The sequence below is a fragment of the Psammomys obesus genome, unplaced genomic scaffold, assembly GCF_907164565.1.
Source record: "Psammomys obesus unplaced genomic scaffold, mPsaObe1.curated_primary_1811, whole genome shotgun sequence".
Classification (NCBI taxonomy): domain Eukaryota; kingdom Metazoa; phylum Chordata; class Mammalia; order Rodentia; family Muridae; genus Psammomys; species Psammomys obesus.
The window spans coordinates 15,110,961-15,137,660 of NW_026596109.1; the positions used below are offsets into that span (position 1 = coordinate 15,110,961).

The following is a 26,700-nucleotide window of genomic DNA, read 5'->3' on the forward strand; positions in this document are numbered from 1 at the left end:
AGTTCCAAACCAGCCAGAGCTACATCAGCAAAACGAACCCAAACAGTATGATCATAACTGTAATTTCAACAGCTGGGAGATGTCAGTAAGAAAAGAAGAACTTTACGGCCACTTCAACTCGAATAGCAAGTTCCAAGTCAGCCTGGGCTAAATGAGACCCCATGTTTTAAAAAAAAAAAAAAAAAATTCAAAGCCAGTATCTGTAGCAATAAGAAGCTAGGCACTTCAAATTCTGGTCTCTCCAAACTGCCACACCTCCTCTTTCTGTGCTCTCATGTTTATATCCCTCAGAGCTCTACACCATGCTCCTCCATGCTGCATGAGGCAGGCCATTACCAGCTAACAAAGACCACACCCCACAGGAAGCAATTATCAGCTATGGACAAAACTAAAGCCCAAACTTAAAATCCCACACTTAGGATTAAAACAAAAACATTTATGGGCTGGAGAGATGGCTTCAGAGAGCCTAAGAGCACTGATGTTCTTCCAGAGGTCCAGAGTTCAATTCCGAGCAACCACATGGTGACTCACAACCATCTATAATAAGTTATGTTCTGCAGGCATACATGTAGACAGAACATTGTATACATAATAAACAAGTAAATCTTTAAAAAAACATTCACATAACATAATTGAGTTTTTAAAGACACCAAAACTTCCATTGCACACATTCTAAAAGATTAAACTGGGAGATCAAAAATTAATAAAGGAAATTGGGTTTATTGCAGCATAGGGCAGAACTGAAGCTAGAACAGTTGCTAATTTCTCTCTACCATTCCTGTAGCAGCCTTAAATTTATAGAAACTACTATACAATAGTCGGGTAGTAGCTGTTAGCTGTAAGACAGCTTTGCCTGTATTTTCCTGGAGAGGGCCACTTAGTGCTACTATCAAAGGGTGCCTCCATCCTCCGAATGAAAGCTATGTTATATTGTAAAGGACGGCTGACGAACCCGTTGCAGAATCTCAACAGAGAACTCGGAATTCAGGAGGTGGTGAAACAGAAAGAGCCCTAGCAGATTTGGTATCTGGTGAGGGCCTACAGTCTGTCTCAGGGTTCCTGTTCCTTACACTTGCTGACTTGCTGAAAGGTTTCTTTTGTTTAAATTTTAACACTTTTAGAATTTCATGGGGCTGGAGAGATGGCTCAAGGGTTGTTGTTATTGCAGAGGACCTAGGTTCAATTTGTAGTGCCCACAAGGTGGCTCACAACCATTTGTAACTCCAGTTCCAAGGGCTTTGACATCCTCTTCTAGCAGGTATATATATGGTATACAGACAAAATACCCATACATATAAGATAAACATTTTTACAAAAAAAAATTTATATATGGGAACTATACATAATTTTCACCCCTCCTTCATGCTCTAGAACCTGCCATGTCCTCATTAACTTTCAAATTCATGACCTCTTCTTATTGTTACATACACATACACACACACACATATGTACATGTAAATACAGCCTGCTGAGTTCACTTAGTGTCGCTTGTATATGTGTGTTTAGGGTTGAGCACCTGAGACTGGCTTACCTATCGGGGCTTGTCCCTGATTTTCCCCATCTATCCCTCTGCCTCTGCCTCCCTAAGTGCTAAGATTAAAGGCATGCCCCACCATGACTGGCTGGTGGCACATGCTTTGAATCCCAGCCCCCCAGAGATTCTCTATGAGTTGGGGTCAGCCTGGTCTATGTAGTGTTTCAGGGCAGCTGGGGCTACATAGAGAGACCCTGTCTCAAAACAATGAAAGGAGCCAGGCTTGATGGCACATGCTTGACTGTAATCCCAGCACTCAGGGAGGCAGAGACAAGCAGATCTCTGTGAGTTCGTGGCCAGCCTGGTCTGCAAAGGGAGTCTAGGACAGCCAAGGCTACACAGAGAAACCCTGTCTCAAAAAACCATGAAAAGAAAAGGAAGAAAGAAAACTCTGTACTCCAAACTAACTGATATTAGTGACTTTGTCTAGTTGGGCCACTATAACAGAATACCACAGACTTGGCAGATCATAAATAACAAAAACCTCTCATAGTCACATAGGTGATAAAGTCCAAGATAAAGGCACTCCCCAATTCAGTATCAGGTAGGAGCCATCTTCCATGTTCTGTGACTTCAGATGATAGAAAGAAGAAAGTACTCTGGGATCTTTTATAAGAGCAGGATCCCTACTAGTAAGTACTGTCATTCCATCACATTGGAAGTTAAGATTTCGATGTGCCTTTCATCCCAGCACTTAGGATGAAGAGACAGGCAGGTATCTGAATTTCAGGCCAGCCAGGGCTACACAATGAGACCCTGCTCATAAAAACCTTTTTCAACGTGACTTTTGGCTGGGACACAGTTACTTTACAGTAGTTAGGATACAGAATTGTGGGTGAATTTTTCCTTTGTAATTAGCCTGGTACATTGTAGAAGTGTAATACAATTTAAAAATTATAACTTGCATTTTATTTCTCACCTTTATCTGGAGCTTCCGCATTTCTGGCCTCATGCATGCCAAGCAAGTACTGCGCCAGTACACTATAAACACAGTCCAAAGTAATAAGTATTTTTAAGTAAGACAGACTTGAAATAAATTACAGCATGACAGCATGCTTTCCCTGTAAAGGTCAGTAGCTATAGGAACTCCAGTGTCTTGATGTAGGATATATATGAACCAGGATCAAAGGACAGCACAGGATGAAGTCAGTCTATTTAACCTGGCAGGCAATCTACCAATAATTTATATTGGTTTTAGGCAATTGCCTTTTATTATCTAGCCTATAAAACAGTACTTTGCTTGTTTTATGCTTGCCACATCATTTAAACTTCTCCCATTGTTTAACATAAAGCTTAGTGTGTAACAGGTCCTTGGTAGCATTTGTAGTTCCTATTTCACTCAACTCCTGCCTTTTCTGACTTAACAAAACAGTTCCCTTAATCTCTTCAAATATAGGATGGTGTTGCTCCTTTATTACTAATGTTAACTATAGTATACCTAAAGTAGCACTATTTGGCAGCCTTTTAACTAACTGACACACACTCTTTCATGATAGTCTATGATATCTAGATAAGGGAAATGAATTTCAGAGACTACATAGCACAATTGGAGCTTGCTGCATTACACCATTACTCAAAATAAAAATACTTGGAAATACAAGCTTTCCTAAAACTAAGCAAAGTCATTCCAATTCTAAACGTTCTTAAATTTTTCATTTTTCAGAAGCTTTTTGTTGGGCCTCATGCTGCAACACCAGGGGGCAGCACAGAAGAGTGTTCACTCAGCTGATTGACAAAGTGAGGGAATAGCACAACCTGCTAAGTAGCACGGTTATATAGCAAGGACTGTGTTGATGTGGCGTGCAAATAAAGAACTATTTACACTAGTCACAGCAGTGTTTCTGGTTCTATCACAGGCCTCACTTTGAGCATAGGGAAATGCCTTACTCAGAGGACCTAGGTGAGCCAGGTCCTCTCAGTCTTGTCTTAAGTGGTGTCCTCCAGGGTTGGTGCAGGTTCTGTGGTGCAGTCATGCTGGAGAAAAGCTCTCTGTGACGTGTTGTTCAGAGCAGCAGTAAAGAATCTAAACAGTGGGCCACTTGGGCATGATGGAATATGCCTGGAACCTTAGCTACTCAGGAGTCTGTGGTGAGACTGTAAGTTCCTGGCCAACCTAATTACCAAGACCTTGACTCAAAAAAAAAGGGGTGGTGGTGGTGGTGGTGAGGATGTAGCTCAGTAGTAGGGCACTTCCTAACAGGTACAGAGTTCTGAGGTGAATCCCCAGTATTGCAAAGAAAAGTAAGAATAAGTAAACAAAAATGAATAGCCAGCCTGCCTTCAGGGTAGCCTTGTTTGCCAAGGGTGATCATTTTTCATTTTGGTCAAAAAGTGCTTATGCACTGGCACTGAGGATGCAGTTCAACTGGCATAATGTTTACACAACATAGACCATAGCCCTGGGTTCGAGCTCCAGAATGGCACAAACCAGGCATGGGGACCATGACTGTAATTCTAACACTTGAGAGGCAGAGGCAGGAGGATCTGGGTCATCCTTGACTACATAGTGAGTTCAAGATCAACTATATGAGACTCTGTCTCAAAACAAGTGTTTATGCATTTAATTAAATTACACATTCTGATGAGAAGTCCAGTGCTAGTGAAATGTTTAGTTCAAATTGTTGACATATGAGTTGTCATGCTGTTTTAGTTGTTCAAAAGATAATACATGCTTCAGCTTTTTTCCTTTGCCCCCCCCCCTTCTTTTTACTTTTTGTTTTGTTTATTCCTTTTTGAAGACAGGATTTCTCTGTGTAGCCCTGGCTGTCCTGAAACTAACTCTGTAGATCATGCTGGCCACAAACTCAGAGATGTGCCTCCCAGGGGCCACCACTGCCACTTCCTGACTTTTTTTATTTTTTTTTTAAGATGTATTCATGTGTTACGAATATACACCAGGGGTGGCTGTGCCCAAGGAGGCCAGAAGAGGACACTGGATCCCCTGGAGCTAGAGTTAAAAACAACTGTGATCTAAACAACCAAGGTGCTGGCAACTAAGCTCAGGTCATCTGCAAGAGCAGCAAGAGCTCTTAACCACTGAACTATCCCTACAGTCCAGATTTTACTTTTTAAAGTATTTACTTGTATTGTGGTGGTCAACCCAGGATCCTGCATGTGCTGGGCAAATGTACTACCCCTAAGCTGCATACTAGCCTCCAAGAACAGGCTCAGATTTACAGAAAAACAAACAAACAAACAAACAAACAAAAAAAACCCCACGACACAGCACCTCCAACCCACTCTCCCCTATTTTTAACATTCTATATTAGTATGTACATTTGTTTCAATTAATTCAATATTGATACATTAACTATAGTCTTTAATGCATTTAGAATAGTTTTATCTGCCTTTTAAAAAATATACATATCTAAAGTTTAATGTAACACGAACTAATTGTAGTACAGGTTTGCTACCCTCTCCTAACCTTACAGATGTGCTTTCTTTTTTATTTTAAAAAGTGTTTTGGGGCAGAGAAATGGCTCAGAGCTTAAGAGCACTGGCTGTTCTCCCAAAGGTCCTGAGTTCAACTCTCAGCAACCACATGGTGGCTCATAATCATCTGTAATGAGATCTGGTGCCCTCTTCTGACATACAGGTACACACACAGGCAGATTACTGTGTAAATAATAAATCTTTTAAAAAGTGTTTTATCACAATGCCTGATCATCGCTTAAAGATACTCAACACGTTCCTCTGGCTGCACGCCCACACAAATCACATACCACAACTGTCCCCAACTTTAGCACTAGAAATAAGTATAAATGGCCCACAGGTTCTTCTGTTCAACGAGAAACAATTTTCCAAAATTGCTAAGATCCTTCCCAAGAAACAACTTGGAACAAATTTAACCTCCTCTGTTCTCTGTCCATCCAAGTAAAGGGCTTGAAACTTTTTTTTCTTGAGACAGGTTCCTGGATTTGCTTCGTAGCTCAGCAGATGTTGACTTGCTGATCTCGGCCTCCACCCACCTCTTGAAAGTCGGGTTTCGGCACCACCACACCTGACTAATCTTTTTGAGACAGGGTCTCTAAACAATCCCAGCTCCTCTGGAACCCGCGATGACCCTCCTGCCTGAGGAAAGAGCAGGAATAGCCGGGGCGAACCTCCAAGTTGGAAAGAGACAATCCTAGCAGTTCGGCCACAATCGGTGTGTGGAGCCGCGGAGCACTTCCGGCAAGTCACTTTTTTTTTTTTTTTTTTTCTTTTGCGCATGCGTTTGGCCTACCCATTCCGGAACTTAACCGTCGCCCAAAGGAAGATTTAAATCCTCGGAGCAGCGCTCCGGCGCTTCGGAGGCGCTGGCTTCTCTACAGAGCCTTGGGATAGGGCGAGCGCCAGCCCAGGTCGGGCTCCGATTGGTTGTCAGAGCCGTCTGTCGCGGAGACGTGGCGCGCCGCTCCTCGTACCGCCTCTGCCGCGGGACTGGCCGGCCCGTGGCCAATCAGCAGGCGCGGCGCGCCCTCCGCTTTCCCGCAGCCGGCGCTTGCCGCCTCGGTTCCCGCGACCCCAACGTCCCAGAGGCGGGGCCGCAGTTACCTGAGGCCGTGCTTGGAGCCCGCCTCTGCGTGCCCAACAAACAAGCCCCAGCTTGGCGGCGGCCGTGCCCACGGCGACGTGGATCTTCGTGCCCGGGTCCCCCGCGACGCGCTCCGGGCGGAGAAGCACGGTGAGGAACGCGCGGCCGCGGAGGGTCGATGCTAGCGCCCCGGGGCTGGCGACCGCAGGGCAGCCGGGGGAGAAGAAAGCGGACTTCAGCGTCCTGCCTGCTGTCTGCTAAAGAGTATGAAAGAGGTTTACCTTCGTAACGCGCCTCAGATTGCTTTCACTGTAGGAATTTCACTCTTGCATCCTTTACGGTTTCTGGCCCAGACTGTAAGGAATCTGTGTGTTTACAGTCGGTCTACAGGAAGTAGACCCGTGTCAAAAGGGAGTTGTGAACGTTCTGTGTCTGAACACAAAGGCAGTAGTAACGTTACTAGGAGAGATTTCGCATTCGAGTTGGAGGTTGGACGGTGGGGTTTAGTCGGAAATTCCAGCTAAGGGGGAGGGCAGTCTGTGCAGTCCTACCTGGGACTGCGGATAGTTGAGTTGGGGATGGGGGATGAGTGACTTGGGTTTATAGTTGCAGTGATTGGGTAGGACCTTAACTCTGAAGGTTTTTTATTCTGTATATGAAGATAAGCTATTGACTTCCTAAGCTGGGAAAACCTTGAACATAGACACATATTGTGTCTGCACCGGAGGGACTTGTCAATACCTTCGGCAGGGCTAATGAAGTCAGCTAAAGTGGGAGGAGGAAAGAACTTTATATGCATAAGAGGGAGAAGAGGTGCAGATGACTTGATGGTTCTCGTTTGCCACGCAATAAAGACATTACCTGAGGAGAGGTGTTTTTGTTTTTGTTTTGTTGCTAGATATTCGTTTTGTACAGTTTTGACCATTAGCTTTATGTAATTCTGTCAAATCTCATTTGGTGGTTTTCAAATGATAAAGGCCTAATGCTTGAAAAAAGAGACTGGACATTTAAAAACACTTCTGTTGACAGTGTTTATGTACTTTGTGGAGGTAGAGTTATCAGTGTGATTACTGTTACTATGACAACCAAGTGCTAAAGAAAGTCTTTTTTAAAAATAGCCCGTATTTCAAGAAGTCCCATATCTCTGTAGGGGAGTTTTTAGTTTATCCTTAAGGGTTATGTCCAGTAGAGTTTCGTTCTCTTGGACGATATAGAAAAAGTCTCTTCTAGGTGACTTACACCTTTGTTCGCAATCTCTTTTCCTGAGTCAGATAATTCCTTTTTACATTTTTTATTAGAGTTTAAAATGTGTTTATTGTGTGCAGAGTGGATGTGTGTAAATGTGCAAGCTACAGAGCACTTGTGGAGGTCTGAAGATAACTTGGTTCCCCTTACACCAGCAGGCCCTTGGAATCAATCTCAGGTTGCTAGTTTTGGCAGCAAGCACCTTTACTCTCTGAGCCATCTTACTGGCCCTAGATTTTTATCTATTGTTATCATGACTGTTGTTGTTTTGGGGGGGAGCAAAGCGTAGGAAAACATGTCCCACTGAGTGCATGTGAAGATCAGAGGACAACTTCTAGAGTCTGTTCTTTGTTTCAACCTTGCACTCTGGGAATTGAACTCCGGGCACTAGCCTTGCAACGAGTGCTAAAACGCTTGGTCCACCTCAGACAATATCTTTTTGCTAAAATCAAAACAACCCACAGAAGGTGAAAAGTTAAGACTTTAAAAATACGGTAAACGTTGGCTGGTCTCAGTGACATGCACCAAGGAACATACCCCAGCACTTAGGGGATAAGTCTCATAATTCCCAAAAAGCCACACACACAAGTATCAAACAGGAAAATTCACAGATACATTTTATAAAAAGTTATAATTAACCCATTCATCAAAAGACTGACTTGTGGCGATGAACAGGCAAGTCTCTGCCTGGCTTGTGAAATGATCATGGTATGGATCCATAGTCATACTTGCTGGCTATCCTCACTATTCTCTGCACTCATCTACACAGCAAATCTTTAGTTTCTACCTCTCCTGAGTTTCAAATTCATATCTAATTTCCCGCTAGTTTCATTCAGTGCTAATAAAACAAAATACAGACTATATAGTCCTTTTTCTACAGGTTAACATTCACTGTTTTGTTTTGTTCTGTTTGCTTTTTGAGATAGGGTGTCTCTACACAATCCTGGCTGAACTCACTTTGTAGACCAGGCTGTCCTCAAACTCAAAGAGATCTGTCTGCCTGCCTCTGCCTCCCAAATGCTGGGATTAAAGGCAAGCACCACCAAACACATATATTAACTACTTCTTGTTCTACCAAAATCACTAAATTGAACTTGAGAATAAGATTTTGGGGCAGCCGTATATGGCCACCTTTAATGGCCATGTTTGGGAGGCAGAGGAAGGTAGATCTATGTGAATCCAGACCATCTAGGAATACATAATGAGACCTTGTGTGTGTGTGTGTGAGAGAGAGAGAGAGAGAGAGAGAGAGAGAGAGAAATTCTGTCTCATTCAATAGCTCTGAACTCACTGTGTAAGCCGGGTTGGCCTCAAATTCACAGAGCTCCATCTGCTTCTGCCTCCCCAGTGCTAAAATTAAAGTCTTGTGCCATGAGACCTTGTATTTAAAAAAAGAAAGAAAGAAAAAGATTTGGGGGTAAAATATGTAGTTTCTTTAATGAATAGATATACTTGTTGCTAAAATGAATATTAAGGTTAATATAAAAAGGTTAATATTCATTTTAGACCGAATGACTCTGGTATATGAAAGCAATCAAAATCTATTAACATTTTAATCTTTTATTTTTTCCTGCACTGGACATTAAACATAGGGCCTTCATGTAGTAGGCAAGTTTGCTACGTCCTCAGATTTACAAGCATTTAATCAAATTGATCTGTAGTAATGTTTCATATGAGCAACTTATTTTTCCAATAATTTTGTTACTATGTGATTAAGTAATGTTTCTTCTATGTCTAAAAATATTTTCTTATTTTTGTAGGGTACTGAGGATTAGAAATTGAATAAATCACTCACCAAATATAGAGCCTATATTTCCTCTAGAAAAAGTTCCAGATGAATACCAGGTACAGAAACTTTAACTTATTGAGTATATATTTAGATTTTTTTTAATTTATGTGTATGAGTGTTTTGCCTATATATATGTATATATTTGTACCATATACATTCTTGGTGTCCAAGGAGAGCAGAGAAGGTATTTCATCCCTTGGAATTGGAGCTGTATATGGTTGTGAGCTGCTATGTAAGTACTGAGAAATAAATTCAGGTCCTCTGCTAGAGCAGCAAGTACTCTTAATTGCTGAGCCATCTCATCTCTCCAGGCCCTATTTTATTTTATTTTATTTTATTTTATTTTATTTTATTTTATTATTTTATTTTATTTTATTTTATTGCATCAAGGTCTTGCTGTGTAGCCCTGACTGGCCTCACACTCACTGGCCTCCTTCCAGATGCTAGGATAGTAGGCATATGCCACTGTGCCTGGCTGTTTATTTACTTATTTGTGGTGGAGGTCTCATTTAGATACTCTTTCCTTGGCCTCTCAAACTTTGGGACCTCAAGACACCTGCCACCATGTCTGGCTTCAGACTGTTTTCATGTAGTGTTTTATTACAGCTGTCCATATTAACTTGAGAAGGAATACTGTAAGAGAAGACCATGGTCTTCAAACCAAGAATGTCTGGCTCTACAGTTAATTAGTTGGACCCCTCTATCTAGTTCCCCCACTAAACCCCAGTTCCTCACTGTAAGATGAGGGTCACTTTCTAATTGATTGCCGTTATTAAGAACAGTAAGTATTAAGTATTAAGAATGCTTATTAAACTATAGGAGCGGGTAGATAGTAGGCACTTAGTAGATACTAGCTCCCTTTCCTCGCAAAGTGACAGATGTTTTTATTGGTGAGACAGTAATTGAGGCTGTAAATTAGAAGGTTGCTTACTACCACCCTAGAGGGATGGGAAGTTTTGGGGTTACTTCTTTCTAAGCACTGAATCCTTGGCAGTAATCATCTCACATTGGCCAAGTTTCTCCATGCTTCCCTAAGCCTTTCCTTTTATGTGGAGTAGGAAGGAGGAGCTGGCCACCTGTCTCTGCTTTTTTGGTCTGTTATTCCATGGAGGACCTGGTAACCTGGCTTGGGTGGTTTAGTTTTATGGACTATTATTTCCCCTAGAGAAGAACAATTAATGCTGGCATATGGATTTTTTTTTTCTTCTAAACTACAGTTATGCCCATGGGGAGCTTTTATATTCTCTGTTGATTCCATTATGCCAGATGTTTTTGGTGAAGACAATAGGAAAAATGACCCAGGGAGGCTATCGTATTCCTTTTACTTAAGTCTTGACCCTTCTGTTGTATCACACTGCTGCAGTATATATTTTATTTTTATTAATAAATTAATTTGTTTATTTTGAGACAGGGTCTCCCTATTTAGCCCTGGCTGTCTAGGAACTCACTATGTAGACAAGGTTGGCCTCCAGTTCACAGAGACCTGCTTCAAGTGCTGGGATTAAAGGTGTGAGCCACCATGCCGGGCCCCATGCAGTATTTTTTAAATGAATAAAGTACAGCATAGAGGTATTGATCATTCTATTGTGATATAGTTAGTAAGTGGTAGAATTTCATCTGACATGTCTCTTTCTTTATTGTGCCGAGGAAATAAACAAAGTAGTATTGTAGGATGATCTTTAAAGGTACTGTGGACTGTGGAAAATTAAAAAAAAAAAAAAAAAAAGAAAAGAAAAAAAGACAACATTGAACATTTAACAATGATTTAGAAATTATTTTAAAGCATTTTACATACATGTTCAATATTCTACTGTTCAGAGAAGCATTGGTATCCTTTTTTGTCTTATTCAGGTCCTTAGCATAGCTCCCCTCAACTGTATTTTGGCTGGCCTGGAATTCCACGTCTTGGCCTTCTAAGAACTTGGGATTCCTGGCAAAGAGAATTAACTTTCTTATAAAATTTATAATGTTTGCTTTTCCTGTGCTTTAATTTTTTTTTAAAGGTTTTCCTCAAGCAAGATGGTACCCTTTCATTTTCCCCCGTCAAAATTGGCCCTTTGGAACCCAATGCCAATTGGAGATTTCGTCTACTTGCATGTTGGTTACTATAGGTATGTTTTTCTTTCCACATCAAACCAGTATAAGCATGAGTAATAAAAGAATATGTAAGACAGACTTGATTGTTATTGCAATTGTAAGTTGGGCTGCCTAAATCCCAAAGTCCAATTTTTTTGTTTGTTTTTTGTTTTGCTTTTTGACATAGGATTTCTCGAGATAGGGTTAGTCTGTGTATCTGGACTTGCTTTGTAGACCAGGCTGGCCTCAAACTCACAGAAATCCATCTGCCTCTGCCTCCCCGAGTGCTGAGATTACAGGCATCTGCTACCATGTCTGGCCCAATTGTGTGTATGTCCACTTGTGGAAACCAATGGTTGATGTCCAGTGTCATCCACTATTCCTTGCTACATTATCTTTTGAAACAAAATCTCACTGGATCTGGAGCTTGCCTTTTCAGCTAGACTTGCTGACCAGCTTGCCCCCATTCTACCAAACACTGGGTGATACAGATGGTGCCACTGTACCCATTTTTATGTGGATGTTGAGGACGCAAGCTCAAATCCTTGTGCTTACCTGGTAGGATCCATTTTCCGAGATCCTAAAATCTGAAGCTTGGACTGCCAAGACAGCTGAGTGGCTAAAGGCACTTGCCCTCAAAATCTGAAACTTATTGAGTGTCAACAAGATACTATAAAGTGCTCCATTCCACATCATATCTAAATACAAAATAGTTATATAAAAATCACCTTCAAACTATATGTATAGTTTATAAACATAAATGAATTTCACGTTTAGATTTGCGTTCTGTCCCCAGGATTTTATATATGCAACTATTCCCAAACCTGAATGTTGTATTGTTGATTAATATTTACTATTGATGTATCTTTTGGTAACACTGCTGTTAATCCTAAACAGCTGTATACCCAAATCACCACACAGAGACTGGGATTTATTTAGTTAACCTAGATCACAATGCTAGGCAATAGTTATTTCATCCTAAACCTCTAAGCCCATGTAGTTTCTTACCATTCAGATTTCCCACATTATACTTGCTTTTAGTGATATATTAGGTCCAGTCCATCTCTCCATGTCGTTCTGAGACCTCTCCTACAGCCTCTGTCTCCCAGCTTCTCCCTGTCTCTCCTCTGCCTCCCACTCCTTCTTGTCCACTGGCTCCTCCCCTCTCCCGCTTACACCTTCCTCTCCATTGTTTAACATTGTGGCTGGTTGTTTTATTTTGGCCTGTTTACACAAATTTGAGATAGGTGATGCATAGAATAAGTATCACAATGCAATGTCTGGATTGAAACCAGAGAGTGGGGGAGAGAAGTCAGCATTTGAATGAACAAGGGTAAGGTGTATACATTCCAAAAGAACATTATACCAACACCTGAAATGCTGTGGTCTCAAGTATTTCAGGTAGGCAATGCTCAACCTGTTCATTTTTCTTTACTTTTTCACTAAAAGCTCCTATCAGATAAAAATCTTGTCTGTTTGTTAAGTCTTCCTTACGCTTTTGAGAAATAATTTTAATTTCACAATTAAAGTATTTTGCAAATTTAAAGTTCTAAATATTGTAGGAGTGTCTCTTGTTGCTTCAGCATGGTGTCTGTGTAAAACACTGAGAAGATAGAAATGAGATGGAATCAATCAAGTTAGAAGGCACATGATACTATAGTTCTATATAGGACCTTTTGAAAGAAGTTCAGACTTAAAATAATAGTAATCAATTGAAATATTGTGTCTTACTTGCTAAAAGGAATATTCTGCAGAGGATAGATTATAGTGTAGAGAGCCAAGTCAGTCAGTCTGTAAAGTACTTAGCAGTAATCATAGATTTTTTTTTTTTTCCATAGTGATTTAAGGTACTCTTAACTGGGATTAGACTATCTGGACCCTCAACTCCTGATCCTGCCAATTCTTATTTAAATGATTCCTATAAAGAAGTCAAAGATCGGTTTCCTTAATTATAAAATAAATTTAAAAGTACCATGAAGACCATGTGTAGCTCAAGTACATGAAACTTGAGCATGCTAAGCAAACGCTCTACCATAGGGCAACACACAATCCTTTGCAGATGAGATCTTACTACATAGCTCTGGGTGGCCTGAAACTCATCATGTAGACTAGACTGGCCTTAACCTCACGGAGATCTGCCTACCTCTGGTTGTGTTTTGTTTTGTTTTGTTAGGTTTTTGTTTTGTTAATTTTTTTTTTTAATTGTCTGATCTTTCTTTCTGGCTTCTTGTTTCTTCTACATATTTTGGTTTCCCTCATATTTCTTTAAACTTTCTTTAAAATTTTTATTTTGTTTTTAATCATGTTAGTATAGGTGCCAGAAGAGGCCAGATATTCTGGAACTGGAATTACAGTTGATTGTGAGCTACCTGATGGTGCTGGGATTGAACTCCAGTCTTCTGGAAGAGCAGTATGAGCTCTTAACTACTGAGCCATCGCTCCAACCTCCACACCCACCCCCTGAGCCCCCTTTTTAAGACAGAGTCTTACTATATAGCTCTACTTGGCCTGATCACTATGTAGATCAGGTTGGCCTCAAATTCACAGAGATCTGCCAGCACCTCCTGAGCTTTGAGATTAAGGATTGATGCCACCATGACCAGCTCTTTTGTTGTTGTTCTTTTATTTTACATGCATTAGAGTTTTGACTGCATGTATGTCTGTGTGAAGGTGTCAGATCACCTGGAACTGGAGCTACAGACAGTTGTGAGCTGCCATGTGGATGCTGGAATTGAACCCAGGTCCTTTGGAAGAGCAGCCCGTGTTCTTAACCCTGAGCCATCTCTCCAGCGCCTCTTGTTTTAAATATGTTTATGTTTTGTATTCAAGAATGCTGTGATCCTACATAAATAATATGTAAACAAGTAAATGTGACTTTTTTTTTTTTTTAGACAGTTTCTCTGTGTCCTAGACTCAATTTGTAGACCAGGCTGGCCTCAAACTCTGAGAGATCTGCCTGCCTCCCTGAATGCTGGGATTAAAAGCGGGTACCACCACGCCCAGCTGAATGTGACTATTCTATCAAACTTTATTTACAGAAACACATTGGCCTCCTACTTTGTCACATTGTACTCTGATCCAAGGTAGGCAACAGCCTGGAGGACATTTGTACCTTCTCAGCTCATGGCCATTGTGGTTTCCCCGTGGCCTTGTCTACCCCTTGGTTTCTTGACTAGGGATATCCTGATGATAATCTTTGTGTACATTTTTATAATTTTGTGTTACATTTTAATCAGTACTTCTATAGGAAGTTTTTCTTTAATGTGGACATTAGATATACCACTTTCATAAAAGATTTTTCTTATTTTTCAGAAAGCCAAAGCTTGTGGTAACTGAAAAGGCCATCCGACTTGCTTATCGTCATGCTAAGCAGAATAAAAAAAATGTGCCATCCTTCTTACTTGGTTCTCTCACAGTGGATGAAGGTAATATGTTGTTTAGAAGGATATTCTATGGAGCTGTGTGTGGTGGGGAACACCTTTAATCCTAGCACTCAGGGAGGCAGAGACAGGCGCATCTCTGAGTTCAGTGCCAGCCTGGTCTACAGAGCAAGTAGCCAGGGCTACACAGAGAAACCCTATCTCAAAAAAACCTATACATAAATATGTACATATATTAATCGCTATTATAGAATATACATCTATTTCAGCAAGCTATTATGTGTACCTTTGCTAATTTCTTTTCTGTACATCATAGATATGAAAATGAGTAAAACTGCCCATTATAGAATTCACAGTGTAGTACCTGGTAGACTATGTAAGCAAATCGTTTTTTTTAATAATTTATTTAATTTTTTATTTTATGAGCATTGATGTAGGGTGTCACACCACCTGAACTGCTTATGGACAGTTGTGAGCTACCATGTGGGTGCTGGGAGTTGAACCTAGGTCTGGTGGGAGAACAGAAAGTGCTCTTAACCACTGAGCCATCTCTCCATCCCTGCAAATCAATTTTTTTTTTAATGTAAGATTTTAGTATAGTACTGGTATGATCAAAATACTTTGCTAAAAGTGTAATTTTGCTTGGTAGTTTCATGCTTTTAATTAGCATGCTACATAATAATTGGTATTTTTGTTCTGCAGATGAAGAAGGTGTGACATTGACAGTAGATCGCTTTGATCCTGGTCGAGAAGTACCTGAATGCTTAGAAAGAACTCCTACGGCTTCTCTTCCTGGAGATTTTTTGATCCCCTGCAAAGTTCATACTCAAGGACTTTGTTCAAGAGATATGATAGTTCATAATGCAGATGACTTCAGTTCAGGTTTAAAGGTGAGGTTCACTGATAACATTCTTTTTATAACAATTTTTATTTTTTGAAATTGTGATATAGTTACATCATCTCCCCCGTTCCTCTCTCCAACTCCTCCCATGTAGACCCCCTCTTGCTTGCTCAAATTTATGACTTTTTGAAAAATCATAGTTACAGATACTCACACACATACATAACTTCAACCTACTCTGTATATTACCTCAGGGCCGACTACTAGATGATGGATAACCAAATAGTGTGCTCTTCCCGAGGGAAGACTGTCTCCCATTCTCAATATTTCCCATTTGCCTGTAGCTCTTTGTCTATGCTGAGGCTCATAAGATTTCTGTCTTTCAAATGAGCATGTCTATTGGTATTGTCATCGTTCTTTGGGGCTTATTTAGGCAGCCATGTTGATGAGACTTTATTTATGTAGCCTCTAACATTTCTAGTAGAAACAGTCTCATAGCAAACATCCTATTCTCCAGCTCTTACAATCTTTCTGTCATATTCACCAGTGATTGCTGGGGCTTAGGGACAGGAGTTGTGTTGTAGATGTACCAGTCTGCATTTTGATCGGTTTTTTTTATACTGATCTCCTTCTGTTAAAAAGAGAAGTTTCTTTGATGAGGGGTAAGAACTACACTTACCTGTGTATAGAGAATATTTGGCATGTACTTAGGAATTAATGCAGTTGGGTAAACTTGTAGTTGAAGGTTTTCTAGAACCATGACTTTTCCAGCCCTGGGTAGTTGGCCAGGTTTCCAGTACCAGGAATGATTTCCCTCTTGAGTGGGCTTGAAGTCCATTAGAAAGCTGTTGGTTACCACCAAGGTATGTGTACCACCCAAGGTATTGCTCCCTTAGGGTGATTGTGCCATGCTGGTCCTTGTGTTCATAGGTGTCATACCTGGGCAAGACTGTATGCTTGCCTCTCTTAGAAGTTTGCCTTAAAGTGCTGTGAAAACTAGTCCTCAGGGAGGAGGCTTTGGGTCAGATCCAAGTCAGAGGTCCTCTGAGTTCTGTGTCTGAAGTGTAGTGACATTGTTTTTAATTCCATATAAGAAACTATATGTAGTTTGTAATATTTTAATCTTTATTTGATAATTATTTATAATGCTCTGTGATTGAATCATTGTATACTCAAAAATCCAAGGTAATCAAGTTTCTGAGGACAGAGATTATAGGTCTGGGATATGGGTGGTATTCCAGACAGAAAGGTGCAGGAAGTGCTCAGGGTTGCTAATGGTATGTAGACTTTTACTAAAGGCAATTAGACTAGAATGTTACTTTAATCAGATTATAGAGAGCTTATTGGGTAAAGAAATTTCTTTTGTGTACATAATTACTAGAGGTTTCTGAAAAGAAACAGTTTTGTCAAATCTGATCAAGCAGGCTCACTAAAGTCTGAATAGTCCACTAGGTTGGATATGTATTAGAAAGGGTATATGTGTGTGCATGTATATACAGATAGAACAGAAAGGGCACAGTAGATACAGATAAATTTGGACGAAGAGCTGCCCCAATTTGAATAATGAGAAAGAAACCAAAAAGGAATGATTGCTATTCTCGAAGACTGGGTCACAATCAAGTTATATACACCTCACCACCCTGGTGTAGCAAAATTTATTAGGAGTGATAATTGCCTAGCAAAAATTTGAAGAGCTTGCTAGGACATCAAAGTTGGAAATTTATGAAGGAGCTTAGGACTTGCTTTAATAAAATTATTCACGTAATCTTTTGACCATTTGAAAGAAATGAAAATTGAAATGTTGTGAATTAGAACTATTTTAATTTTGTTAATGTATTATAGAGGTATATGTAGCAATGTTAAATGAACTTTAAAGATATGGATGTAGTCAACCTTTTAAAGTAATTGTGTAATATTGGTTCCTCAGGCTTTACAATACCATGTCTGTAGCAAAGAATTCTTGGACTGTGGAAAGCTGCTTTCCGTACGAGCTCAAATCACCCCCAGGGAGAGTTTGGACGGTGTGGATTTTGACTTACATTGGGCCGCAGTAACAATAGCAAATTCTTTCAAGTGTGTGCCTGTGAAGCCCATCCCCATTATTCCTACAGCGCTAGCAAGAAACTTAAGTAGTAATCTGAATATTTCTCAAGTTCAAGGAACTTATAAACATGGGTAAGTAAAAGATCCATTAGTCTAAGCTCATAAAGAATGGTTGAATTAATATGCTTTTCAAGATATTGACATAATACTAAATACTGTAGTCAGTTTACATGTCAGAGATCCAACCATTTGAACAGTGGTCAGGGAAGACAAAAATGCTTATTTCTAAATATTTGTTGCTGGGGATTGAACCCATGGCCTTCACAGGCTAAGCATACATTCTACTGCTGCAGTATAGCACAGGCTATTAATTTTGTTGCAGAGTGGTGCCTCTCCCTACAAATAAATAGGTGGAGATATATATATAGAACCAGGCATGATATTAGACACTTAATCCCAGCACTTAAAAGACAGCTGCAGGCAGATTTCTATGAATTTGAGACAGACCTGATCTACATAGTGGATTCCAGAAATGGCCAGGGCTATAAAATAACCCTACTAAAAAAGAGAGCGGGAAGAAGAAAAAAGAAAAAAATTGACTGTGGCTGTAGAATTGTGGCTTGCTGGTAGGGTTCCTGTCTGAATCTGAGTTAAGTCCCCAGCACCACACAAAAACATCAGTTGATAACATGATTTGATTTTTTTTTTTTTAAAGTAGAGGGAGAAAATAAGTTGTATTTTGCCTACTTTGAAGGCTATTTTCTTTTATTAACCAAGATCTGACAGAATCTGTAAAAATGCTGGAGAATTTATTCATAATGTTTACTTTTGCTGTTAGTAATGAACACAAGGATGATTAAACATTTGCAGTGTTCTTGCTTACCACATTGTCAGCCACTTGAGAGTGAGTTCCCTTGCAGAGCAGGAGCAGATCCTCTCCAGCTCACTGTCCCTTAGTTTCTCAGGTCAAGATGTATGCTTTCTAAATCTTCATTTACTTTACACCTACTGGGCACATTAGATAGTGGCAGGATGGGGAGAAATGGCTGTAAGCATTAGACTTTTGGCTTCCTTTCCCACTGACTGCACCATAGTTTGTGTTAGGTCTCTAGAGCCAAAAATGTTTGCCAAGGTACACTTAATTCTGACAGAGAGAGACTGAGAGACTTTTTCTTTGTCGTAGCGAGGAAATCCCATTTTGAATTTCACATTCTGACTAGAGTGATACCTGCTGGTTGAAATGGCACAGAAGGAAATGTGTTAATTATACTACAAATGATCAAAAGCCACAATGAGCAAAAACTATATGAATGAAGCATTTATATCTTTCGGAATAATAAAGTGCTCCTTAACGGGGACGTGAGATTTGTTTTCTATTAAAATTAACCAACAAGTAATTTTATTTTTATTTGTGTTCATGCCCGTTTACTTAGGCAAAACAAATTGTCTTTGCATGATCGATTTCTTACTTCTGGGTATTCTGGTAGTAAGCAGGACATGGGGATATTCAGTATTTTTGATTTTTTTGTCTATGTAAGTGTGTCTTAAGAGTCGGTTTGTGCAAATCAGTGCAGGTGCTTGAGGAAGCCAAAAGATGTTGGCTGGTAGTTGTGGCATTCTGCAAGCCAAATTTGGGACCTCTGCAAGAGCAATATGGGCTCTTATCTGAGACATCTCATCAGCCCTTTGCTTAGCATTATATCCAGCCCAAGGCTTCATAATGTCCTTTACAAAAAGTGGGTTTTGAGTTTTGTTATCATATTCTTTGGCAGTGGTTGGAGGAATGTCATATATGGAGGATTGATTATATTCCCCTTAATGCAGTCTCTTTCACATTTCTCATATCAAATTGCCTGGATACTTGGATACTTCCAGTAATGGGAAATTCACTTTTTTTAGTAACTTAGTTGGTTCTAAAATGTTAACATTGTTTAAAAGTAACAGGTAAGTAAAGTTGAGGAGTAAAATATTTTAAGTATATAATCGTAAATGACTATTTAAATGGGTAAAACGTTTTATATATTGTCTTTCTAATCTCTTTTATCCATTACCTAAAGTATGTTTCAAGACTCAGTTTGCCTCTTTTGGGTTAAAAGCACATGCTTAAAATTATTCTTACATAAATTTCTTCTGTTTAGATACATTACCATGGATGAAACACGCAAATTGTTACTTTTGTTGGAATCTGATCCCAAGGTTTATTCTCTACCATTAGTGGGAATGTAAGTATTATTCTACTTAAGAAAACCTCTCAGCTTAGTGTGTATCCAGATAATCGGGAAAATCAAGTGTATTAGGAATATTGAGCTCTTTTGTTGTTGTTGGTTTTCCTTTTTGAGGCAGGGCCTTTCTATGTAGCTTTGGCTGGCCTGGAGCTCAGAGAGCTCCTTTCTGCCTCTGCTTTCAGAGTGCTGGGATTAAATGGAGTGTGCCACCATGCCTGGCTTGAGCTCATTTTATAAACTCACAAAAATTATTGATTCTTAAGCTGTATAAGCTAACTAAGGCATTTCTGATTCCTAGTTGAAGTTGAAGGTTTCCATCCTTTGCTCATTAAATTTGTGTTTATGGTATCTTGGAGAATCCAGGACTGAACATAATAGAATTTAAAATGTGTCCACAGGGAGTTGTATAGAACTTCTCTTTATTGTTAACCGTTTTCTCTTCACAGTTAGTGGGTTAGTGACATTGAAAAAGATGATTCAGAAATTCATTTATTCAGTATCTATTACTGTTTTCTATTTGCATAGCATGTTTGATTCTGTGTTAGGGCTTAAGATCCCTTCTCAAGGAATTTCTACTCAAACTGAAGTGATAAGATATTCACAAATATAAAAAAAATAGATAGTAATGAAGTATATGCTTTACCTGTGAAATGAACACTAAAAATAGTATTTATAAAAGAATTAATTGTGGCTGGGCTGCAGTGGTGCATGCCTTTAATCCCAGCACTTGAGAGGCAGAGGCAAGCAGATCTGTTGAGTTTAAGGGCAGCCTGGTCTGTAGGCCATCCAAGGCTACACAGAGAAACCCTGTCATGAAAAACCAAAATTAATTAACTAATTACTTTAAAAATAAATAAGTAATTGTGGCATTTGTTTGTTTGATTTTTTTTCTTTTAAGAGTGGATTTCTCAGTGTAGCCCTGGCTGTCTTGGAACTTGAGCAGTAGACCAGGCTGGCCTCAAACTCAGAGATCTGCCTGCCTCTGCCTCCCGAGTGCTGAGATTAAAGGCATGAGCCATCACCCATCTCCTGGCAGTTATGGGCATTTTCTTGTAAAATATTGTAAAGTTTGAGCTACCTGTATGTATATATTATAGATTTTATCTTCTCCACAATTCCAGTTAAGGCCACTAACTTTGGTTTCCTCTAATTTTGCTCCTTTCCAGTCCGTGCTGGTTTATTCTGATAACCCTTCTTTACCTCCACAAACTGTTTTTCTCTCCCACACCCAAGTGGAAGAGAACGAAGAACATGTACTTATCTCTTTGTATATGTAGATGTGATATATTTATGTTGCCATAGATATCGATGTAGTCTGCCTCTTAATTATCAGTGTGATTTTTCATTTGTGAAGGTTTTAATGTACTACTATTGAGCATCAAGAATCAGTCTTAGGAAGGATGTAATCCAAAGCATGTTAATTTTTAAATGACTGTAGGGTTTTTTCCTTTTATCGTTGGTTTTTATTTTGAGGTGAGATCTTTTTGTGTAGCCCATGCTTTGTATGATTTGCCTCAGCCTCCAGGTATTGGGCTCTCAGGCATGTGCCACTGTACTTCACTGATTATGTACTGTCTTTTTCTTTTAGTTGGCTGTCTGGAATTATACATATCTATAGCCCTCAGGTATGGGCTTGCTGCTTGAGATACATGTTCAGTTCTTCCATTCAGGAAAGGCAAGTTATATTTTATTCTATAATATTTTAGTTTGATTGTTTCCTGTTTATATTGTATTGGTTGCAGTTAAAATTCATACACAGTTTTAATCTTTTATAATACTTAATAATGTCCACTTTAAGGAAAATAAGCCTCACATTTAATGAAGCTTAAGAAGGTAAGCTCACAGCTATTACGGGTAGACATAGGATGTGTTAATTTCAGAGACTCTGGAGTGAAAGATCTCACAGGAAGGATACTGTATTGTTAGACAGAAGGGCAGAGAAGCAGGACTTGAGCTCAGGAGAGGTGAATGGAAAAACCTTTGTTTGCTTTCTCTTCAGTATTTTGAGACAGGGTCTTAATCTGTAACCAGAATGGCCTTGAACTCATTTGGTGACCCAGATTGACTTTGAACTCAGGTTGTCTTGCCGCCAGCCTCTTGAGTATTGAATTACAGCTGTGAGCTGCTATTTCAGGTTACAGAAGCCTTTGATAACCTATGCTAATCTAATAGAGGAAGAATATTCTTTTCCAGCGTTTATGACTTCTTCTAGGTGTTGTCTTTTGCTATTTTCTCTTGCATTGTGCTTCTTTCTCATATTAATTTGTAAGGTCATGCACTTCCCTCCTTTCTCTCGGCACATATAAATACTTAGAGCAAACTTTCTTCCCTCAGCTTATAACTTCATTTAATTTTAGTTAATTGTATTTTTCCAAGACTATTTCTTTTTCCTTATGGTGCTGGGTCTCCAGGCTAAAGCTTTGTACATCTCTGACGCATGCCCCAAATTCCTGCCCCCACCCCATGTGCATTGCTGTTTTGCATACACGTATGTCTGTCTGAGGATGTCAGATCCTGGAACTGGAACTTCAGATAGTCGTGATCTGACATGTGGGAGCTGGGAATTGAACCCAGATCCACTGGAAGAGTGGCCAGTGCTCTTGTCTGCTGAGATATCTATCCAGCCCCCACCCCCTGCTGTTTATTTTGTTTTAAGCATCCTTTGCCTGCTTGTGTGTCTGTATACTGTTTGCATACTCGGTGCCTGCAGAGCCCAGAAGAGAGCATTGTACAGCTAGAGCTAGAATTATGGGTGGCTGTAAATACCATGTGGCTCTGGCAGTCAAGCCCAGGTCCTCTAGAAGGGTGTGAGTGCTCTTAACTGCTGAGCCATCTCTCTAGCCACAACTCCAAGCTTATTCTTTTATTTGTTTTATGTTTTGCTTTTTTAATCAAATGTATCTTTTTTCTTTCTTGCTTAGGCTTTTCATATTCTAAGGGTATTACTAAATTAAAGAATCCCTATATGTTTTTTTAATGCTTTTATAGTTATACTTTTTATATTTTATTCACTTTTCCAAGTGTATATTTTATATATTTGTACTAAAATAAGCCAGACATAATGATCCTAGCACTGGAAGTCTAAGTCAGAAGGACCATCTTGAGGCCATCCTGGGCTACAAAGCAAGTTTTAAGCCAGCCTACATTATGTGAATCCTTGTCCCAGGAACACAGACAGAGGAAGGGTGCTAAGTGCTTTCTTTGTTTTTAATTTTTTATTATTTATTTTGTGTGTCTGGGTGTTTCATGTACGTATATGTCTATGCATCATATGTTCCTGGTTTCATGGAGGCTAGACGAAGACATCCAGTCCATGGGACTGGAGTTACAGGTGGTTGTGAACCACCATGTAGGTGCTGGGTATTGAACCCAATCCCCTGAATCCACTGAGACATGTCTTCTCCCCCAGTGTGCTAAATGTTAATTGTTGGTTCTTTTCTATGATTTATTAGAGTTAAGTTTTATTGTCATTTATTCATCTTGCTTTAAGTTTTTATAGACAGTAGATGTTCAGTAAAAGCTCAGATGCATGTTGAACGAGAAGTGTTCCTTTCACAGTGTCAAATAGCTTCAGGTACATGCCATTGTGTGCACATTCTTAAAATAGACATACACACACAACTGGAGGTTGAGTGGGGAAGTTTTCATTTTATACCTTCCTGTTTTATCTGATATTTTACAAAAATGTTTATATATTTTACCACAGAATTTATTTTTTAAATTGGAAAATTAATATTGGGGCTAGAGAGATGGCTCAGTGGTTAAAGGTACAGACTGCACTTGCGGAGGACCCTGGTTTGCTTCCCAGGACCCACATACTGGCTTTGTGCCTTCAAGGGTCCCAGACATGCACACTGTGCAGGTCCATACATCCAGACAAACACTTATATACATAAATAGAAATAAGTCCTTTTTAAAAATTAATAACTTTAAAAGGTAAGCGTGTATATTTTAAGCAATCTAGTGACTAGACTGGGAAACTTACCTAGGAGATCTTTCAGTATAATCTTACCACTAAATTTTAATTCAATGCTATTTTTTTTTTGTTTAGGGTTTTTTCAGAATCTGGAAATTTCATCGTGGTTCTTTATTCATTGACACATAAGGAACCTGAATTTTATGAATGCCTTCCCTGTGACAGTAGGACATCTGACCTTCATTTTCAGTTATTGACCAACAAGGAAACTTTACATGTTTTCAATGTAAGTGCTTGAGCTCACCAGTTTGTGGGGTTTTTTCTCTTCACTCTGACCAAAATATCTGAGATAAACAAGGAAGGAGAGTTTTGGGGTTTTTTTGTTTTTTTTTTTTTTAAGATTTTATTTATTTCATGTATGAGTGTGCTATCTGCATGTACGCCTGCATGCCAAAAGAGAGCATCAGATTCCAGTACAGATGGTTATGAGATACCATGTGGTTGCTGGGAATTGAACTCAGGACCTCTGGAGGAGCAGACAGTGCTCTTGTCTGCTGAGCCGTCTCTCTAGCCCTGGAGAAGTTTCTTACAGTTGACGGTTTCAGAGACTTAAGTGTCTGGTTGGTTGGCCTTCTGTGCTAGAACAGAACGTCGTGGTAGTAAGACTGTGGCGGCAGAGAGCTACTCACCTCCTGGCTCGCCGTGAAGCAGGGCAGCAGGAATGCAGACACTCCGCTATCTTCTCCCCTTGATGTAGTCAGGGCTTCCGCATGCGGGATGGTACCCACATTCTGGGTATGTCTTCAACAGTTAATCCTCTCTAGAAACAGTTCATCAGTGACATGCAGAGATGCCTTCTCCATGTAGGTGAACCCAAGTCTAGTCAAGTTGATAGTGGAGAGTAGAGAAATGGCTCAGGGAGGCAGAGGCAGGGGGAGCTCTGTGAGTGAGTTGAGGCCAGCCTGGTCTACGGTGAAAGTCCAGGACAGCCAGGGCTACACAGAGAAACTGTAAACAACAACAACAACAAAATACTCTAAATTTAAAGGATAAGCCAGTGGTGCCTTTTATCTTAGCGCTCAGGAGATAGAGACAAACAGATCTCTATGAATTTGAGGCCAGCCAGGTCTATGTAGTGAATTTCATGGTAGCCAGGGCTATGTAGAGGGACCCTGTCTCAAAAAACAAAACAAAACAAAAAACCCAAAGCAAGAATAAACAGAGGAAACCCTCTTTTATGCTTAAGTGGGCTTCAAGTTCCTTGGCTCAAATAATCTTATATCAGACTCCTTGTGTACCTAGGACTATATGTGTCTACCATTCTGGCTTAGACACTACTTTTTATTAAATTCCTGTTTATCTTAGATCAACTCATCTTGTTTTCTTTGGATTCATTTATGGATTGTATCATTTCATGAATATGTTTTTATATTTTTGTATTATTGTTGTATTCACTGGTTACTGAGTGAGTTCATAATACAGGGTTAGGTTTTTGTCTCATTACAAAGCCAGAAGCCAGGCATTCTACAGAAGCAGGTTACAGAAATCAGAAGTGCTCTTGTCAGTGATCCAGAGCTACTATTCAGATAAATAGAATTTTTTTGGTGTTTTAAGTCAAATCTCAAAAGTAGGGATTGAAGAGATGGCTCAGGTTAAGAACACTGGCTTTCTTCCAAAAGTCCTGAGTTCAATTCCCAGCAACTACATGGTGGCTCATAACCATCTATAGTGAGATCTGGTAACCTCTTCTGGTATGCAGGTACACATGCAGGCCAAACATTTCTACATAATAAATAAATTTTTAAAAATCTCAAATGTATATGACCTACTTCATTTCAGAATGTTGAACCTACTGACAAAAATACAATCCATTTTGAACTCAGTGCTGAGAGTCAAGATGCAGAAATGGAGGCAGAGTTTTTTAGCAAGATTTCCAAGAATCTTTCAGTTAAAAGGTAAAAGATAATCTTTATAAACATGTGTATTTTCTTTACTAGTTATTAGTTTTCATTGAGTAATTAAAATATTTTGGGGGCTAGTTTGATGGTTCATTGGGTAAGTCGCTTGCTATTAAGCATGTTGTCCTGAATTTGATCTCTTGAAGTATAGGTGGCAGGAAAGACGCAACTCCAGAGTTGCTCTCCGGCCTCTACATGTGGAAGCATGCATCATCCCCTCATTTTAAAATAAATACTAACATTTTGTCTGTGTTGTCAGAACCCTAAAGGTCCCTAAGAGAAGGCCAGTTGAATTGCCTGCACAACATAACAGTATGTGCATACAGTGCCTGCAGATCTCCTGGAAATGGAGTTGTAATGGTTGGGAGCTGCCCTGAGGGTACTAGGATCCAAACCAGCCCTCTGCAAAGTAACTGTGGAGCCATCTCTCCAGCTTCTTAGCTTTGTAAAATGTAAACTGAAAATGCCTTTCAGTTCTCTTTAATGTTATATGTTTAGAATATTGTAAGAGAAATATACAGATACAAAGAAATTTTTTATTGCTCATTGAAGTGCTTTGGTTTTATTGAGAAAATGGCTGGCATCAGATATATCTATGTTCAAGTCTTTATTCTGGGAGTCAGAAATTAAAAACGGTGTTTGAATCTCAGAATCCAAATATTGGAAGGTTGTGTTCATTGGAGTTTTGATTTTGGTTTTGTTTTGCCTCTTTTAGCTTCTAGAAACCACCTGTATTCATTGTCCCAAAGCTCCTTACACTATTCTCAGAGCCAATAGCATATCCTCTTCAACTCTCCCATTCCCTCCCTTTTCCTTCACATCGTGTCTCTGACCTGTGCTTCCATCTTCACGTTTTCTCTCATTCTAATCCCAGCTCTTAAGATTATGTTGGGACTGTGGTGGTGGTGCACACCTTTAGTGCCAGCACTCAGGAGTCAGGCAGGCGGATCTCCAAGTTTGAGGCCAGCCTGGTCTACAGAGTGAGTTCCAGGACAGGCAGGGCTACACAGAGAAGCGCTGTTTAGGGTGGGAGGCGTGGAAGGGATTGTACTGGGTCTCGAGGAACCCCAAGCAATCGCTGTCTGCAGAGTCTTAGTCCCATCCACAGGTTCCTTTGCACCCATAGCTATGAGAGGCACCAGGGTTGGAGAGGTGTCTGAAATGCTCCTTCCCATCT

General features: G+C 39.8%; 1 protein-coding gene across 1 annotated transcript in view; it reads left to right on the plus strand.

The window, feature by feature from the left end:
* Positions 1-6,095: 6,095 nt before the first annotated feature.
* Stil (STIL centriolar assembly protein) overlaps positions 6,096-26,700 on the plus strand; it is a 43,623-nt gene continuing 23,018 nt past the window's right edge. The window contains exons 1-10 of the mRNA XM_055629085.1: positions 6,096-6,200; positions 9,056-9,140; positions 11,088-11,195; positions 14,473-14,585; positions 15,243-15,430; positions 17,309-17,556; positions 19,563-19,646; positions 21,238-21,324; positions 23,701-23,851; positions 25,405-25,520. Coding sequence (XP_055485060.1) covers positions 9,130-9,140; positions 11,088-11,195; positions 14,473-14,585; positions 15,243-15,430; positions 17,309-17,556; positions 19,563-19,646; positions 21,238-21,324; positions 23,701-23,851; positions 25,405-25,520 — 1,106 coding nt within the window. The 5' untranslated portion in view covers positions 6,096-6,200; positions 9,056-9,129. The remainder of the gene's footprint in view (positions 6,201-9,055; positions 9,141-11,087; positions 11,196-14,472; positions 14,586-15,242; positions 15,431-17,308; positions 17,557-19,562; positions 19,647-21,237; positions 21,325-23,700; positions 23,852-25,404; positions 25,521-26,700) is intronic.